The sequence below is a fragment of the Rattus norvegicus genome, chromosome 8 (genome assembly GCF_021556685.1).
Source record: "Rattus norvegicus strain SHRSP/BbbUtx chromosome 8, alternate assembly SHRSP_T2T, whole genome shotgun sequence".
Classification (NCBI taxonomy): domain Eukaryota; kingdom Metazoa; phylum Chordata; class Mammalia; order Rodentia; family Muridae; genus Rattus; species Rattus norvegicus.
In genome coordinates this window covers 36,297,243-36,316,366 of record NC_141541.1, presented here as the reverse complement: position 1 = coordinate 36,316,366, position 19,124 = coordinate 36,297,243, and the positions used below count along the sequence as shown (strand labels likewise).

Here is a 19,124-nt window from a genome sequence, read left to right as displayed (position 1 = left end):
CGGTACTGTCTCCTTGGGACATTTTGAAAGTCAGGTCTCGGATTGAACAATAGACTGTTCTCGGCTTGTAGCAGAAATGCGTGGGTGACTTGCTTATCTCTTCCTGTTTTATTGGAGACTCATTGTTGAGGGCTCCATTCCCAGCACCACTTACAGAGGTGGGGGAAAAAACTCTGGGGTGGGGCCTCTCCTTCCTCTGCCTGTTCAGGCCGGAGCTGTGTCCAGATTGGCTGACCTCTTCCATGTTTCAACTGTCCTGTATCTTTGTGGATTTCCAATGTTCATTCTCTCTCTCTCTCTCTCTCTCTCTCTCTCTCTCTCTCTCTCTCTCTCTCTCTCCCCCTCCCTCCCTCCCTCCCTTCCTCCCTCCCTTCCTCCCTCCCTCCTTCTCTCCCTCCCTTCCTCTCCCTTCCTTCCTCCCTCCCTCCTTCTCTCCCTCCCCCTTCTCTCTCTCTCCTTCCTTTTGCTCCTCCTTTCCTCCCCTTTTAGTATAGAGTCTACTTTGTTCCCTGATTGTTCTCTCACACCAACAGCACAGAGGCAGCTTCAAGTCGACCACCTTACTCAAAAGTCCCCAAATGCTTGAACCTTAGCATTGCTGCTGGCTCAGTGTGGGCAAGGTTAGGCTGTGTGTCCTCACGGGTGATCTCCCTTATCTCTTCAGAGCCAATATACAAATTTCACATTAAAGTTTAATGTAGGCTAGGGAGGTGACTCAGTGACAAGAGTGCTTGCCTGGTATGCACAAGCCCTGAGTTCAGTTGAAAGAGGAGGAGGAGAAGGGGAGAGGGGGGTGGAGGATAGGAAAGAAAAGAAAAGAAAGTGAAGTCACAGAGTTTTAGAATACATCTAAGGATACTGGCGAGCTCCATGCTTGATCCATAGGCCAAGCTTGTGTGTTTGGTATAATTCCCTCCCCCATGCCATCAGGGAGCACAGAGGGGTCCCGTGGTGAGTGGGCAGGAAAGCCCACTTCTATGTCCAGAACACGTCCGACACACCACATTGATTACATAATCAATTTATTGTCTTTCATGGGAGCCGTTAATGAGCAAAACTAATTTGTCTTGCTTTTTCTTTTTGTTCTAATACACAAATGTCTCGAGTGGGCAAGAGAGAAGGAATTGGAAGACAGACAGCAAATCATCCTGTGGGCTAAGGTACAGCTGTCCCAGAGGAGGTATACCAGTGGGAATACAGAATGTTGACTTACGGTTGGGACAAAGGACTAAAACCAAGTTACCCCTCCCTCTCCAAAGGAGGGACACACTCCCGTCATTTGAGCATCATTGTCTCTGTTGCCCTTGGAACTGACAGCATACTAAACTAAGCTAGGAAAAGATGGCTGATTCAGAGCCAGAGGAACTAGCCTAAAGATGGGGAGGGACGGCATGATTCCATGAGTGAGCGAGGAATGAGATGCTGGGGGTAGAACAGTCCTGTGCAATCCCTGAGGGCTTTCGGAAGATAGCCTCTAGCTTCATTGGAGAATAGCAGGTCACGGTACCGAAGGAAGTGATTAATTTATCTGCTCTTCAAGAAAAATTTTCAGAGTGTGTGGCCATCTCCTTAATTTCCATGGTACAAATATGACTCCCGTGGTCGTTCTCAGCCTCCAGGGTGACATCAACGGGGAGCACTGGACGCCACCTGCAGCACTGGAGATCTGAGAGGGCCTCAGACAAAGAAGAAACTCAGCAATACAGGAGGGAGAAATAGACATCTTGGAAGAGTCTTTGAGCTATGTTCTTGTCATCCGACCTTTGTACACAGAACTGTGGGCGGCATTTAAGAAATAAAGTAGAAGGGGGACAAAGGTTTCTGTCTGATAATCTTCTCTGTTTCTTAAAAGTTCTTTTGAAATTGGCCAGTTGGACTTCTTCTTTTGATTTGTTTGACAATGCTTTGGGCTAGGACTATATCTCAGTGGTTGATACAGTACCTGCCTTGTGTACAAGATATCGCCATCCCCAGTTTGTATTTCGGTCTTCAGAGAGTTCATTAACCCATGTATTCTTTGATTTGTTGGTGCTTTAGGGCTTTTATTAGTTATTTATGTATTCTAGATATCAATCCTCTGCCAAATGTGTATAATTAGCATTTTCACCCATTCTTTAGGCTTAATTATTTCTTCCGTTGCCCAGAAGTGTTCCAATGTCATGAAATTTTATTTGTCAGCTATTGGTATCATCACTTCTTGAGTGATAGAGTCCTTTCCAGAAAGTCCTTGTCTAGCCTAGATCTATCTTGAATTGTTCTTCCTGGTTTCTCTTCTAATGATTTCACAACTTCAGGTCTTACATTAAGAGCTTTAATCCATTTGGAACTGACTCTCGTGCACAGCAAGGAAATGCAAATTAAAACTGTTAATACAATGAGATTCTATCTTAATCCAATTAGAAACATTTAGGAAAAACATACCAATAAAAGCTGATAAAGATCTAGAGAAGAGGGGACCTTTATATAACCAGTATAGAAATCAGTATGGTGGTCCCCCAAAACCTAACCATGCATCTATCATATGAGCCAGCTGTCTCACTCCTGGGTATCTGTTTACCAGAGGTGCTCTAAGTCAGCGTACGCGAGGCATTCACACATCAATGTTAATTGCATCCTAGTCACAACAGCTATGTTAGGAAACCAACCTAGGTGTGCATTATTGGGGGATGGATAAGGAAAACGGGAAGGGCCTGAGATGATGGTTTCTGCGGGTACAGCGCTAGCTATGTGAGGGTGAGGATCAGAGTTCCAGTTCTCAGTGCCCATGTAAATGCTGGTGGGCGTGGTGGTCTACCTGTAATACGGGCATCAGAAGGCAAGGATGAGGGCTCCCCGGAGCGAGCTGGAAAGCTAGACGTTTTGAATTGCTGAGTTCTGAGTTCACGTGAGGGACTCTGCTTCTGTGAATATGGCGAAGAGTGATCAGTGCCTTGGGAATATACATGCTTTTGCACCACACATACACAACACACACACACACACACGCCATTCACACACACACATATATACACACACACTCTCACATACACACTTATACATGCACATGCCACATATTCCACCATACACACACACACCACACACACACAGACACATGCCACATATCACACCACACTCACACACATGCCACATATCACACCACATACACCACACACACATCACACTCACACATCCACATGCCACATATCACACCACACACACAAACACCACACACATACACACACACACACATACACGTGCCACATACCACACCACATACCACACACATATATTGCACATACATGCAAAAGGAGGATGTGGGTTAAACACTGTGGACTTTTCTTTAGCCACAAAGAGTAGTGAAATCGTGTCATTTTCAGGAAAACAGACCAAAGCAGAGATCACCATATTAAATGAATTAAGTCAGACTCAGACAAAAAAAATAATCTTGCTGTTTTTCCCTGATTTGTGGATTCTGGATTTTCACGGATGTGTAAAATTGTGTACGTGTTTCAAATGGCACAAAGGTTGAAGTGCAAAGTGTCTGAGGAATGAAAGGGACTAACCAGGGATAGGTGTGGGTGGGAAGAGTTGGGAAGTGGGCAGATAGCGTAGACAAGGTTACATTACATACAGGGATGAAAAACATTCTTATGTAATCCAGTACTATCTACAGTGGACAGATGCCAGCTTTAAAACAAAAATGTTCTTTTTAAAGAGAATGGGCCCATCTCTTCTATGGCCTTGCCTGCCCCTTATTCCAAATCTGAGCCAGTGTGACTGACAGACCTCCACCACTGTCAGAAACCTAACTTCCAGTCTACCCTTCCTATTGGCTACTCATCAACCTCTGATGTCAGTGTAGGACTTTTTCAGTAGGAATCTTTAATCGTGTCTCTCTTCTGCTTGACATTGTTCCTCCCATCCCTTTCTACGTCCTCACTCAGTGTCTATCTTTCTTACCAAATGCTAAACTCCCTGAGGGTATGGGCCTTGTCCGTCTTGTTCATTGTGGTATCTACTGCCTGGGATGGTGCTTAGCACACATGAGCACTCGAAAAATATTTGTTAGGTGACTCTCAAAATGCTACTTAACAGTGTATTCATCAAACATTTCTAAGCTCCTTGACATGCTAAGAACTGGATGGGCCCTGGATATTTAGAAATCAAGAGTTACTGTTGATGCTGCCCAATGTCTGTTTCTCCTTGTGAGCAAAGACTTGAGCCACAGAACGAAGACTCTCACCATTCCCCTGGAAGGGTAGCCAGGTACCAATGGAAGCAATACGAAAACCATGGATTCCAGCTATAAATTATACAAACACATGGCATTAAAAATTATTTTAGCACATCAAATATTAAGTCATTTGTACGTTCTGCAATTACTTTATCTGTCATCAGCACACTCGAGCTGTTTGAAGCGGTGACAGATGGGAAGAAGACGGTGCCAATTTTTCCTGCAGGTGTGCATCTGGGCTACAGGGGAGGGTTCCGTACGTGCAGCTAGGGAGGGGAAGGGAAGGGTGACTGAGGTTATGAAACTGGAGCCTGCTGTGAGAGGCTTGGCAGAAAAATAGAAATTACCAATTTGCATCCTGGAGAGCTTCGGGGCACCGCGCTCCCTGGGAACTGGGCATGGGGATTAACGAGGCTGCTTGGAGTAGTGAACTTGCTTGTTGCCTGCTCTACAAACGGAGGTGGAGGGGGGGTCAAGATCCAAGACTGAGACAGGACATCTCAGGACAGAGAAAAGGTCCAGGGTAATCTGGCCCCTCCTGCTTTGTTCTGCACCCTTAACTATTCTTAGGGAGACAAGAGGAAATCGGGCAAAAATAATTCCGGGAGAAGGAGATAGAAGTTCACCCTAAGGAGAGCACCTCAGAAGCCATCCCCGGGAAGGGGTGGGTTGCTGAGAGGATCTGAAGGGGTCTGGCCCCAAATATTTGAACTAAGGAAGATGATTATTTTAGAACACAAAGATTACAGAATTTAAGACCCACTCAGGCTGAGTGGTACCTTCAAACCCAGCCTGAGGCAGAAGAACATCTCCGGTTGAGGCTGTTTACTTCTCCGGATTTTGGCAGATTCTACCCAGGTCCGTTTGTCCTCATCTCCTCCCCCCAGATTCCCAGAACTTGAGGCTCTGCTCCAGGGCCAACATCCTTGGCTGCTTCTGGTGAGTAGCAACCTCTGCCGCCCACTCTGGAGGGCTCAGCCCATCTCTGCTGAGCTCACCAATTCTGCCCTCAGCGCCTCCACCTGAAACCGCCCTTTTCCACCTGCGATTCACCCAAGTTGATGTTGAGCCACAAGCCCTTAACACTCCTCAAATCATCTCTGGCATCACAGCTCGCCCCCTCCTTCCCGCCACAGTCTCTCTCAAACTCCGGAGGATTTGAGACCAAACAGGTAGATTGAATCCCACTCCTCTGTCACCATACCCCGCTCTAAACCCACACACATGTAGTTGGAATTTGAACATGTATGAAAGCAAATCGTTCTGTGGGTTTCCTTCCTCGAATCCCTAACCCACTAGGCACAAGATGGCGCTAGGTTTTTCCCATCTTCTTGAGCAGGGAGTAGGAGAATAACTTTCAGAGCGCGGCATGAAGAAACGGAGGTCACTATGAGACATAAATTCCAGCCTGTGGAGTTGCACAGTCTGGGCTTAAAGAGGTTCTGAGGGGTTGGGGATTTAGCTCAGTGGTAGAGTGCTTGCCTAGGAAGCACAAGGCCCTGGGTTCGGTACCCAACTCCGAAAAAAAAAAAAAAAAAAAAAAAACCAAAAAAAAAAAAAAAAAAAAAAAAGAGGTTCTGAAGGCAACTTTCTGTTTGGCAATGGTAGAGATTTTCCAGTTATGGAAAAATTTGTCAGGACATTGCTTAGAGAAGCATAGGTGGGGGCGGTATCTTCCCCACTTCTGGGGACCTTCTAAGATATGGCAGGGGGCTACCTTACAAAAAGACAATTGACAAATGGTGAACGTACAGACTGACTCGTAGCAAATTAAAGTCAGGGGTTGGCCAAGAACTCTACATCAAAAGTCTGAGCAGGCTGACAACTCGCGAAGCAGGAAGATTGCAAGGTTGGGAGACTGAATAAGCGTGTGTGAGCCCAATTGCTTCGAGTTGGCTTAATATCAAGATTTGATTTGTTCTGAAATTTCAATAGCATTAGGGGGAAAAGGAAAGAGTCTTATGTTTAATCTCAAAAGGGGGTGGCTTTTGAAAATTGTGCAACTTTGTTCTTAGATAACATACGTCTTTATTGAAGCAAAGACTGCATTGAGCTAAACGCTTTATTCATCCCGGTAAGCAGTAGTCATTCTTTTCCCTTTGTGGGAAAAGCTCTCTGAGAGACCTGGATTAGGAAGATAAATCAGCCTCGTCCCCAGCCCCGAGAAAGGCATAATCCAGCAGTTGGAATCTGGCATGAGAGGGAGTGCTAAGTCATTCTCACATGGGGCTGGTTCTGCTGTAGTGAAAGCTACAGCAAGAAGATGGAGGGCCTAGCGTGAGTCAGGAGACTCATGGGAACTCATAAAGAAGGGACCTTGAAAAGGAGCCATCAAGGAGTCAAACAAAACATGCAAAAGCACTGCGGCTGAAGCATCAAGAGGTGCTCAGAATTTCCCCCACATGACTATTTCTGAGTAGCCATGAGGGAGTGCTGACGGCTGGCCCAGGGATGGGAAAGGGTAGCAACAGGGACTTGGAGAACCTTGGTACCAAGCTACTGAATTGCAGATTTATTTGCAGGTGACAGAGACACATTGGGCAGACTTAAGGACAAGGTGGCAAGAGCCCTGAGTCCTGTGGAAACCATCCTGGATGTAGACTGGAGAGGGACAGCTCTGCCCAATAACCGGAGACTTTCAGAGGCAGTTATCATGAGAGAAGTCTGGGTGCTGGAATCTTTTCTACCGTGGCCTGACTCCCACAACTTCGGTGTCCATCACACAGAACTGTGAGTCTAACCTTAAGCTCCACAAGATTTCTTTCAGGAGGGGAGAATAAAATTGAGATGGAAATGCTGGGGCAGGGGCCAGAGAAACAGCTTCTACAAGAGGAAGAAACACAGAAAGATAAAAACCAGCTTTAAGGAAAGAGTTCAGAGGTTGGTGACGTAGTTGAGTGTTAGACTGCTCATTTAGTGGCCTTAGGTCCTAGGTTCAATCTCCAGCCAAGGAGGAGGAGGAGGAAAGAAAGCAGAGAGGGAGGAAAAGGTACGTGTGTCGGGGGGTGGGAGGACTCCAGAGAAAAACAGAGAAGTAAATCTCTTCATTCCATGAAAAGCTTTGCCCTATATCCTGGAAGAATACTTTAGGGTTCTCCAAGAAGCTGAATTTTCCAGGCCTCTGGCTTCCAGCCTTAAGTCAACTGGCTGGCAGCTGTTATCCTGCAGGTCCCCAACTCCACCATGTTTTGAGCAGTGGCTGGCTCTGCTCAGTTTCATGTGGTTATGAACAGAACTGACCTCCCTGACTCAGAGGTCCTGACAAGATCTCAGCCCCAGGAGGTCAGGCTCTCTGGCAAGCCCAGCACCTTTTGCCACACCTGATATCAAGAGAGAATGATGCATGCTCCTGAATGGATGGGGCTGAATAGGGAGACCAAGCCCTTGTCAGTCAAATGCCAACAGGGCAGTTCTGAACCTGCCGGCTGGGTTAGTCATCACCTTTATAAAACAAAATACTCCAATAATTAATACAGGGCAAATTAATTAAAGGAAGTGGGAACGTTGCAAAGCCCATTATGAACTGGGTGATAATTATTAGCAAACACAGGAAGAGATTGAGTAAGTTCCCCTGCCTCCTGCTTCATTGGCAGCGAACTAAGGCCTGAAATCCCATGTGTCAAAGGTCAGAAAGGAGCATTGCTCTGCAGGGTTCAGCCCACCCGTCCACAGGGCTTCACCCACATGACTGAGGCACCTGGATACTGCCCGGCTCAGTTCTTTCTCTGATCATTCCACCCATTGAGAAGTTTTTAGTATTTCTGTCTTCCCATAAGTTCTAAGTCCAGCCCTCCACAGGTATAATCATGTGCTTCTAATGCTTTTTATAAAATAATAAATGAAAAACAAAAGGTCTTAACCCTGTAATAATCAAACACTACTTCAGCTTATGCCTTCCCGACTCTTAATGAGCACTCCCCACTTCAGGTGACATCTTGTGGGGACAAAGAGCATATTGGTCTGGACCAAAATGTGTAAACAACTGGAAACACTGTATCTAGCCTCATCTCTTTTGTGGGATCAAAGAGCCACATTGGTCTGGACCAAAATTTGTAAGGGGCTGGAAACAGTGTATCTAGCCTCATCCCCCCCTCCCTGTTTGCACAATATGTATTCCCACGTTATTTTCAGAAGATCCATCCAAAGTGATCAGCGTGCAGATTGCAAAGAAAAGAGCAAAAACTCTCCATTGGTGCACTGTTGTGGCCTCAGGAGAACTCACAGAAGTCAACCAGAAAGCCACCCAAAGTGAGAGTTGTATAAAGTTTATTACACAAGGTAATAAACACCATAAAACGAAAGTTTCATCTACACTAACATGGAAACAAGAAAATACCAAGGAATGAACTTACCAAAAGTTATGTAATGCTTATACTCTGAACTTGAAAAAAAAATGTCCAAAATAATATTGAAAGAAAGAGGAAGACTGCCTAGATAGATGGAAAGATGCCTTGGATTGGACAGTTTGATGTTGTTAAAGCAGCAGCAGCACCCACACGGACTGGCATTTTTTTAATCACCTCCACACTCTTCTGTGACTCAATTTCCAACATGTGCAGGGATCAGCTCGTGGTCCCTCTGCTTCTCTACCCTAGCTCACAGCAGAAGAGATCTCTGCAGTGGAATCTCAGGCCCCACGAGAGGCTTCAGTGTGACTGGCAGGGCTCCTTGCCACACCTCATATCAGAGAGAATGTGATGTTTCCACCCAAGTGGATCAGGCTGAATTGTGAGCCCACAAGAAACAAAGTGTTTCTCTGCCATGCTCCACTATAACAAAAGCTCCCCTGGTGACGAGGTCTTTGTTTACCGAGATCGTCTGCTAACCTAGAGTTGCCTAACAGGCAGTGGACAACATATAAACATTTCATTGACTAAGGTGTAAGAGGATAGCAGGCGATTTCAGGATGACTCTGTAAACTTCGTATAATTTTAGAGGTGAGCTCCCCAACCGCAGTGCTGTTTCTGTCTCTGTCGTGTCACTGCTGTGCCTGGTGCAGTGGGAACCACGGAGAAGCAGGAGGGGATGAGACTGGAGCTCCTGCAGCAGGTGACCACACAGGCGGGGTGTAACCTGAGCCTCTGAGAGGCCCGGGTGTGCTTGTGAACTCGCCAGCATCTGTGAGGAGATAAGAATAGACAGACTTGAGTTTACGGTTGTCCTAAGCTCTGAGCAGTCCTAAAGTTAGAGACCAGGCACTCACACCACCCCCTGAGGGTCCCAGAGCACATCTCCAGCATGCTCAGATTGACCTCAGGACATGAGCCAGCTAACCTTGTATTCCAAGTTTGCGGCGAGCAGCGTATCTGGCTGTTCCTATTGAAAACCCTGCCACTGGTCCCAGTTCTTGCTCTTCTGATGGGTCGTGACCCACTTCTGAGACTGTACCATGCTACGGAAGGTGGTGAAGCCAGTTCTTAGCTACGAGAGCATTCCATCCTTCCAGTGCAAGGCTCCAAGTACAAAGCCTGCTCTGTCACTACCTCTGCTGAAAGCAGATGGTCTACAGAATCCCAGAAGAAAGTGTTTCTTCAATGGAGTGGAGAAACTCTTGCAACCAACCATTCCTGGTAATAGATAGCATCGCATTAATCCAGGTCTCTGGTTAGAGGCCAACTGGAGTTTTATCTCTTTCTTCAATGATGCTTAAAGTGCCAGGGTATTTTAGCTGGGGGGCAAACAGAGCCCCCAAGGTGGAGTAGTTCTTTGTAGTTACCTGTCCACACAGGTACTACAGTGGGATTAAAGAGGAAGGAGGTCACAGTGGCAGGAGTATTTCTTCACATTATCCATCTTGCATGAGGGAACACAATATTATCAGTTTTGCTCACTTGATGATGAAGCCTTGAGTTTGAAAACCTAGTCTGGCCACCTACTAAACACCTCAGTCCTCTTCAGTGCCCTGTAGAGCCTGTGAGTTCACACTATCTCTCCCTTGAAATGGTTGTAACCAATGCTAACTGGAGTCCCTGGATAGTCTTATATTCCTTCCTATAAATGTACCTCCCAAAGCTTCCAAAGGCTCTTGTGGTCCTTGGTGTTGAGTTCAGACTCCTGATGTACTCTGTCCCCTCTGATCCCTGCAGCCTATTTCTAATCAGTCCTCTATCTCTCCTCCAGGAAAGCAGCCATCTCTGTCTTTCCATTCCCACATAACAGGCCCCACCCCTACATAACACAGGCCCTGCCCCTACACAGCTCAAGTCCCGCCCATTCACAGCACAGGCCCCGCCCCTACACCGCACAAGCTCCACACCTACATACTGCGTCCCCCTCAGTGATGTCTCTCGTATGGATTCCTCCCTCCATCCTATCCACTGCCTTCAACTTCTCTTTTCACACATTAACTCCTACTTAAGCTTACAGTCTGCTGCCTTTGGCTCTCTTCTGACCCCTAGACCAGGTTGTTTGTCCCTGATGTGTATTGTCCTCTGTCTGAACTCAGCCCATCTAAGATCATCTTAGCGATGGCCAGCTGCTCATGGGTCTGACAGTCCATCTTCTTTACCTGGTGTGCTCCTGGATTATTGAGTGTTCAGTATGTGGGAAAACTGGGCTCGTTTTCAGAATAGCTACAAAGTTCCTTCTGTGCTTGTCCCCAAGTCTAGCCCTCCAGCAGTGTGTTCATTACACACCTGGACCCCTCCTTTGATTCCGTCTCTAAACCTTTTCTCCCCGGAAGTAGCTACTGCCATCTCTTTCTTACTCATTTATGAGTTCAGCCTTGGGTTCTCTTCCTAGATAGTAAATTCTCTTCTACTAAGAACTCAGGTCTCCAGAGACATTGGGAGTAAAGGACTGCCCAGTTTACTTTTTAAAGCCATCAGGAGTCCTGGTATGCCCCCTAGAGGTATAGTAGAGGTATAGGTATAGGTAATAGTAAAGTGCTTTTATATTAAAAAAAAAAAAAAATCTCTGCCTGAAGTCACCAACATTCCAAGAAATAATAGCAAATCTAGAAAGGTCATGAATGCTCGAATTCACAGACGAACTCCCCAGTGGCACTCCGACATGTAATGTGAATCGAAAACAGTTGTAGAGAGGTCTGGAACATGACCCAACTTCCCTGTGTTGCTGCCAATTGTAAATGACCTCCTGAATTATAAGCCCCCCATCTCTCCACAGCCTGCCGATGCTCGTCAGCACGACTTTCCGGTGTGGCAGCCCATGCAGAACATGCATGTAGGGTCCACAAATGTGCAGGTGATCTCGAAGAGAGGCAATGGTAAAAGCACTGGCCTGACCCCATGCTGTCCCCGGTCCCTTCCAGCAGCTCCAGGCATCCTCAATCCACCCCACAGTAGATTCAAAGGGAGTCGGCCCAACTGAAGCTCCTGCTGTGGAGCCCGGTACCTGAGGTGGACCTTTCCTTCCTAACAGGGGTAGAGAAATGGGACTGTCATCTCATGAGTTCATCTTACGGCCAACGAAGCAGAAGACTCAGGTAACCAGTGCCATCTGGGCTCATTTTCCCAGGAACATTCAGAAACTCAAGTCCTGAGTCTGTGTCCTTCCTATAAGCAGGCACAGTGAAACCGTATCGCAAAACTGTATCTTTAATCATATGTCAATCTCTGATAGAACACCTAGAACATTCCATCTAACTTAGTAATCACGGAGAATCAGAAACATTGACAGCAGAGATTTGTGGGGCACCTGCACAATGAAATGACTGGCAGTCTCAGTGTTGTAAGCCGGGCACATCTTGGTTCTATTTCTGTTGAGTCTAAAAGTAAGGTAGGCCTATTTCAGCATCGGAACCATTGGGGAATTTTAGGGTTTGGATGGTAAAAGAAAGAGCCCTGGACTTTCTGTATATCAGATATGGTCACTCGGGAGCAACCGATCAATCACCTCACGTGCTAAATACATCTACTTGGATTTTTCTAAAAATGCAACGGTTCTGCCAAGGCGATCAATTTTATGAGTTTTACACTTGAGAACACCCAAGATTCTATAGCCATGTTCTTACACTGATCTACAGATCACAAGGAGTTTTCCAGAACTGTACAAGAGTTTTCAAAAATAATACTAACATGATATTTATCTTTTTTTTTTTTTTACTGTGTTTGCATTTGCACTGATGGGGCAAAAGAAAAGATGGGCCAAAATGCTTGTCCCCTGGTACAAATCAAGGAATTACCAGTAACTATTGCCTTCTTTCTAGCCATGCACTCCCAGCTAAAGTGAAGATGCCACTTTCGCTTAAGACTCTCCTTGACGAAGACATTAAAACAAATTAATCTTCTTTGATCTAAGTCCTTTGCATATCTTACAGTGGTTTGAGCTTGCAATCTCAGAACACAGGAGGCAGAGATAGGAAGATCAAAAGGTCAAGGCCAGCTTGAACTGCATGAGGAGCCCATTTAAAGTAAATGAATGAATGAAAATGAATGAATGAATGGTCACGAAACCCACCAATCACTTTGCCACATACAGTACAATGGTTGGTTTTCTTGAAGGTGGGAAGTGTTATAAGTTGCAAGCTAAATCAGCAATCATTTCATTGGAACATGGATACTTAGAGGGGTTTTGTGACTTGTCTTTAAATAAATAAAATGAGACTGCCACTTTGATGGAAACAGTTAGCAATACTTTGTTGCCAACGACAAAACTCAAGCTTCCAAGCAAAAAGTACATTTTGTAAAACTAGCCACTGTAAATGTGACAACTTCCAACCTTCTATTAAGACCTTGACAGGGTTCTCGGTGGCATTATTTAAAACCAGGACTACTTTTATTATATTACCGTATTATTAGTATATTCCTTATATTTGAAAATGACTTGTGAACAGCTGAAAACTCTGCTTAACTAATTTTCAAACCACCATTATAACCAAATGACACTCAAATGCTACCAAACCACCAATAGTTTAATATGGGGCTGGGGAGATAAGTTAATCTATAAGATGCTTATCTTGAAAGCATGAGGACCCAAGCTCACATCTCAGAACCTACCTAAGAATATTAAGTATAGTGGTGTGTGCTCCTAATACCAGCACCATGGAGGGATTGACTAGAGGGTCCCTGGCATTCAATGCCCTAGTTGGTGAGATCCAGGCCAGTGAGAGACCCTGTTTCCTGAGGAGGTAGATGGTGTTGCTGAAGATGAACCCAAGGCCTTCACACAAACAGGAACACGGAGAGACAGAGAAAGGGAGGAAAGAGTGAGGGAGGGAGAAACAGAGGGAAAGGCAGAGAGAGAGAGAGAGAGAGAGAGAGAGAGAGAGAGAGAGAGAATTTAAAGTGTGATGTTTGATTGACATCATTTCCGTTCTGTGTTTGCTGATGTCTTACTCATTTTTTTTTCTTTCAAATTCCTCCCATACATAGCTTTCATAGAAACATCCACTTCTGATTAGAGCATTTTACTGCCGACTGCAATAGCTGTTGGAATGCAAGATTCTGCTCCTTACGAAATTCCATCAAGACCTTCCCAGGTGACTTAAAACAACACGGCAGGAGACTTTCACCAAAATATTCTGCTTTTAGGGGTTGGGGATTTAGCTCAGTGGTAGAGTGCTTGCCTAGGAAGCACAAGGCCCTGGGTTCGGTCCTCAGCTCCAGAAAAAAAAAAAGTAAAAGAAAAATATTCTGCTTTTACTTTCCATCCCAATGGTCTTACTTCTGGACATCCAGAGCTTTGGAATGTCTGACATAAACTTAGATTCAGACTGTCTACGTGCATGAGGAAAATTTAGCACGTGGACTGTTTCAAGTGGTCCATATAGATTACATTCATTGAGGGGTTATCTGCTGAGAGACTGTGTATCTGGACCTGGGCACCTTCCTGTCATCAGTAACAGGCCTAGTTCCACCCCACTAACAAAGACAGCCAAGTAACCCTGTCTATGCTTTCTGGAAACACCTGGCTCTCTGCTCCTCTGAGCAAAAGTAGAGATCAATCAAGGTGATTGATTTCAAACCCACATTAAAACTTTCAAAAAAAAAAATCAGTGTTGTATGGACTGGGGACATGCCTCAGGGGTAGAGTTCTTACTCAGCATGCCTGTGGCTCTGAGTTCAGTTCACAACACTGAAACAAAAACTACAAGCATTGTCATTCCATTGACATAAAAGAATAAAATTGAGCTACAGAGCAAGGGGAGTGTCACTCAGTGACAGAGCATTTGTTCAGCATGCAGAAGCCTCGGACTTTGATCCCCAGCACCTAAAAAGTACAAATTAAATAAAGAAAACCAACGCAAGATCACAAACTCAACCTACACTACATATGAGAGCCTATCTTGAAAAGAAGTAAAATTTTTAAAAGGTTTTTAAGAAAAAGAAATTGCTGTTTTCAGTCTCTATGACATGCACAATTATCTACTAAGTATTTTTCCTTTACAGTGATACACAAGAGTGAGGCCATGTAAGAGACCGCAAACTGTGTGCTCCGTACTAAGTTCTCTTCCCTCTGGTTTTTATTTGGACTCGGGCGGGTCCTTGTGCATTCAAGGCAAGAGCTTCGCCACCAGGGGGGCGATGTCTCCTCCTGCTTTCTTCGTTTGCCCTTCAATGTCTGATTTCAGTTCAGTGTGCTGGCTTGGTCCTATGCTGTTTCTCTCTTTCTTTGCGGCTTCCCTAAGATGCGCATGCGTCCAAAGTCAGCCCCGTCTCCACCTCCCAGACTCTGGAGTTGCTTTAGGCCGTCTGATCGCATTTCTTTACCTCTTCCTCTTTTTCTTCTACTTTTGGCACGAGCCACCTTGTCTTGGCTTCACCTTTCCTGTTGCCCCTTTCCCTTTGCTTTTTTCCCTATTTTTCTGCTCCGTTGCTATGACAACAGTGACGCATCATTCTATGTGTCTTTCTTTTCAATTTCTACACTTATTGACTAATGTTTTAGTACCTGCATACTACCCTGGCTTTTTTCTCTCCCCCAATTATAGGACTTGAAGGAGTAGCTATTTTGTTGCTTATTGCTATGTTTTCATAGCAGGCTTAATTATCAACTGTGACTGCTTTTGCTCTTAAAGTTCCACTCCCAACGTAGACTAACAACATAGGCTGAGAGATCAGCTACTGAGCTATGCACTCAGACCACTTGGGGAAACAAGACCTTAGCCTTACTGCAATCTAAATGCAAATATTTCCACTAAAATAATATGGGTGCCTCTTTTTTAAAAAAAAAAAAAGATCCAATCAGAGGCCTAATGCCAGAGACTCAAGTCTCAATTCAGAAACACAAAACACATGCTTCCTCTTTAGCCTACTTCAGAAACAGCGTGAATTGGGTGAATTTCCAAATAAAGAATTTGAAAGAATTGCTATGGGGGTGCCCAGTGAGATCGAAAAGGATCTAGATGAATTCCTATACAAATTCAAAACAAACAACTAAATAAAATGTGGGTGTCCATAAGGAAATATAAAAGATGAGTTCAATAAAGAAACGGAAAGACTGAAATGTGAAACTGACATTTTGGAATGAAAAGCTCAGAGAGCCAAGTTCAAAGCAAGAAACCTGATGGGAAGTCTCATGGGCAGAATGGATAAAGTGGAAGACAGATTGAGGGCTTGGGTCCGGAGCAGATGGATTGGACCATTCAGATAATGTCATGACAGCAACGAAGTACAAACACAGCATACAAGATCTATAGGGGATCATCGGAAGACCAAGTCTTCAAATGATGAGTGTTGAAGACACTCGAGCCAAAGACACAGAAAACATATTCAATAAACTGGTAGCAGGAAATATTCCAATGTAGGAATGAAGAAAGCCATCCACACATGAGGCGTGTTTAGATGACAAACAGAACAGAACCTTTCCACATAACACTGTAGATTAAGGAAATAACTCTACCAAGGAGGAGTATTGAAAGCCATTTGAGAGAACCCCTTTATAATAACAGCGAAATTTCAACAAAACTTCTAAAAGCCTAAAAATTCTAAAAACATACAGGACAATGTTATTTCAAGGTCTGAAAGAAAAAGCTGCTAGCACACAGTACTGTATCCAGCAAGGAGAAAGAGAGACTTTCTACAACAAACGCAAATGAAAGAAACCCAGGACCACTCCAGCGGCACCCACAGAAGCTACACTCTAAAGAACAAGATAAACCTACCCACGAGGCTCAGGGAGAGCACCAATTGCAGACCGGTGACTATACACGTGAGGATGCGTACGTTACAAACATTAAACAACAGAACAGCAGGAATTAATGAGTCCTTTTCAATAATCTCCAACAAAAGACGCAGGCCCGTGGGTTAGATTCAAAAACACAATTCATAGCTAGAGAGATAGCTCCGTGGGTAACAGCACTTCCTGTGCTGACGTGAGGGCCCTGAGTCCAAGTCCCAGCATCCACACGGAAGAACAGATATTTACAATTCTAAGCAAGTATGTTCTGTGATGATTAATCTTGATCGTCAGCGTGGTGGGGTTCAAAATCACCATGGATACACAACTATAGGCATATCTGCAAGGGCGTTTCTAGACTCCCGGAAGTTAACGGAGGTGAGAAGACACACCCTAAATGTGGGCTGGGATGCCAGACTGAATGAGTTGAGCACTCTCATCCATCCCTATGAGTTCCTGACTTCATGGATGATGAGATCAGCTGCCTGCGCCCACGCCATTTCCTTGCCATTCCCCACCAGAGTGGACTGCACCCCGTCAAACTGTAAGCCAAGATAAAACTTTCCTTCCTGAAGTTGCTTCTCCTCGGGTCTCCAGTCACAGCAACAGGAACAGCCGTTAGCACATGCACCAGATGCTGGTACAACAGCATTCTAAACTGAACAGACACAAAGACTGACCTCCACACAGTGACAGTGGGTGTGGGTGGCTCCCATACCCCATACTCATGGAGCAGAACAATTGGGTGGAATTTGATGACGTGTAAACAACAGGGAACGGCACTATCAGTGAAACCAATAATCATTTCTAATAATTCAAATATCATTTCTAATAATCATTTCTTCAGAAGGATAAGGTGACAAGCCCTTAGCCAAATAAACCAAAAGAAAGAAGAGATCAATATATAATATAATTAATATTAATGTAACTAGAAACAAAAAGAGACCAGTCAAAGGCACAGCACCAATCAAGTCACAGCATTTTGAAACCCTATATTCAAAGATATTAGAATACATAGAAGAAATGGATGAATTTCTAGACATGTATGGTCTAGCAAATTTAAACCAAGACAATGTAAGTAACCAAATAAACTGATAGACCCGATAAACAATTTCAATAAAATAGCAGCGTGCAAAGAAACCAATAAACAAAAACCTGTAGCCTTTATAGATACCAATAACAAACATTCTAAGAAATAAATCAGGAAAAGAATCTCACTTTCAACTTCAACCTCACTTTCAAGGTCAAAAAGAATGAACTTCATGCTAATAAACCAAACCAAGGAAGTGAAAGATGTCTATGGTGAAAATTTTAAAACATGGAGGCATGAGACTAAAAAAGACACTGCTCGTGGGTTGGCAAAACTGTATCATGAAAATGGCCCTATTATCCAAAGCGACTGTACATTCAGTGCAAAGATTCCCATCCCAACACCAGCGTGGACCACCTCTAAAGAGCCAGGCCCAGACCCAAGGGGTCAACCTAAACCCACACATACATGAGCAACACTAAATGGATTCAGTAAGGTGTGTGTGCGTGCGTGCGTGTGTGTGTGTGTGTGTGTGTGTGTGTGTGTGTGTGTGTGTGTGTGTATACTGTGTATCTGTCTGTGCATCTGTGTGTGTGTGTACTGTGTATCTGTCTGTGCATCTGTGTGTGTGTGTACTGTGTATATGTCTGTGCATTTGTGTGTGTGTGTCTGTATCTCTGTATGTGTACCTGTGTATATGTCTGTGTATTTATGTGTGTGTGTGTCTGTATCTGTATGTGTGTACCTGTGTATATGTCTGTGTGTCTGTGCATTTGTGTGTGTGCGTCTGTATCTCTGTGTGTGTACCTGTGTGTATATCTGTGTGTCTGTGCATTTGTGTGTGTGTGTGTGCATTTGTGTGTGTATCTGTGTGTGTGCATTTGTGTGTGTATCTGTGTGTGTGCATTTGTGTGTGTGTGTGTATCTGTGTGTGTGGGGGGGTCCACCTGTGTTAAACCATAAGAATGAAGCAAAGGCCATGAGGGTCATTAAGAGGTATTGAGAGGGAGCTGAAAGGAGGAGAGGGGAGAGTAGGAATGAGGTAAATGCAGTACTTGAAATTCTGAAAAGACTAAATCGTCAAGTTGTAATGGTGAATGCCTTTGATCCCAGCACTCTGGAGGCAGAGGCAGGTGGATCTCTATGAGTTCAAGGCCAGCCTGGTCTGCAGAGCTAGTTCCAGGACAGCCAAGATTTTACACACACACACACACACACACACACACACACACACACTATGAAAATGAACAAAGGAAAATGTCTTTGTAATTCTGTGGCTGTTCCAGGAGTTGCAGTCATGACAGAGTGAACGCTGACTCGACTTCTCTCAGCTTCCCAGCAAAGAACAGAAAGATGCCTTCCCAGTGAGAAGAACAGCAACTGGCTTGCTTTCCTAAAGCATTTTACAACATCACTGTTTCGTGGATGCCCATTGCTAAGGGTGCAGGACTGAGTGAAAACAGCTGAGATGGCTGCCACTGGTGCAGCCACTGTAGAAATCAGTGCAGAGTTTCATGACACAGCCATTGCAATCATTTGTGAGCACATACCCAAAGAACCCCGTACCCCACCACAGAGATATCCGCTCATCAATGTTCATGGCCGCTCTATTCACAATAGCTGGGAAACAGTCTATATGGCCATCGATAACCGATAAATGAGAAATGAAAATATAGTATATTTGTATGATGCAATGTTATTCAATCATTAAGAAAAAGAATAATTGTGACATATAAAGATAAATGGAGCTGAAAATAATCCTTGTGAGGAAGGTAACCTAAAACCAGAACAACAAACATTCCA

At 44.6% G+C, this 19,124-nt stretch overlaps 1 protein-coding gene across 5 annotated transcripts in view; it reads right to left on the bottom strand.

Moving 5' to 3' along the window:
* Positions 1–1,005: 1,005 nt before the first annotated feature.
* Positions 1,006–19,124, bottom strand: part of LOC148004012 (uncharacterized) — a 39,710-nt gene continuing 21,591 nt past the window's right edge. For 3 of the 5 annotated variants that reach the window (XR_015627118.1, XR_015627117.1, XM_087564012.1), the window contains one exon: positions 8,463–9,331. Coding sequence is in view for 1 of the 5 variants with exons in the window: in XM_087564012.1 (XP_087420138.1) it covers positions 9,080–9,331 (252 nt within the window). In the remaining 4 variants the exon portion in view is untranslated. Of the gene's footprint in view, positions 2,364–2,794; positions 2,901–8,462; positions 9,332–19,124 lie in introns of those variants that run through there. The other 2 variants (XR_015627119.1, XR_015627120.1) reach the window with 2 other exon arrangements.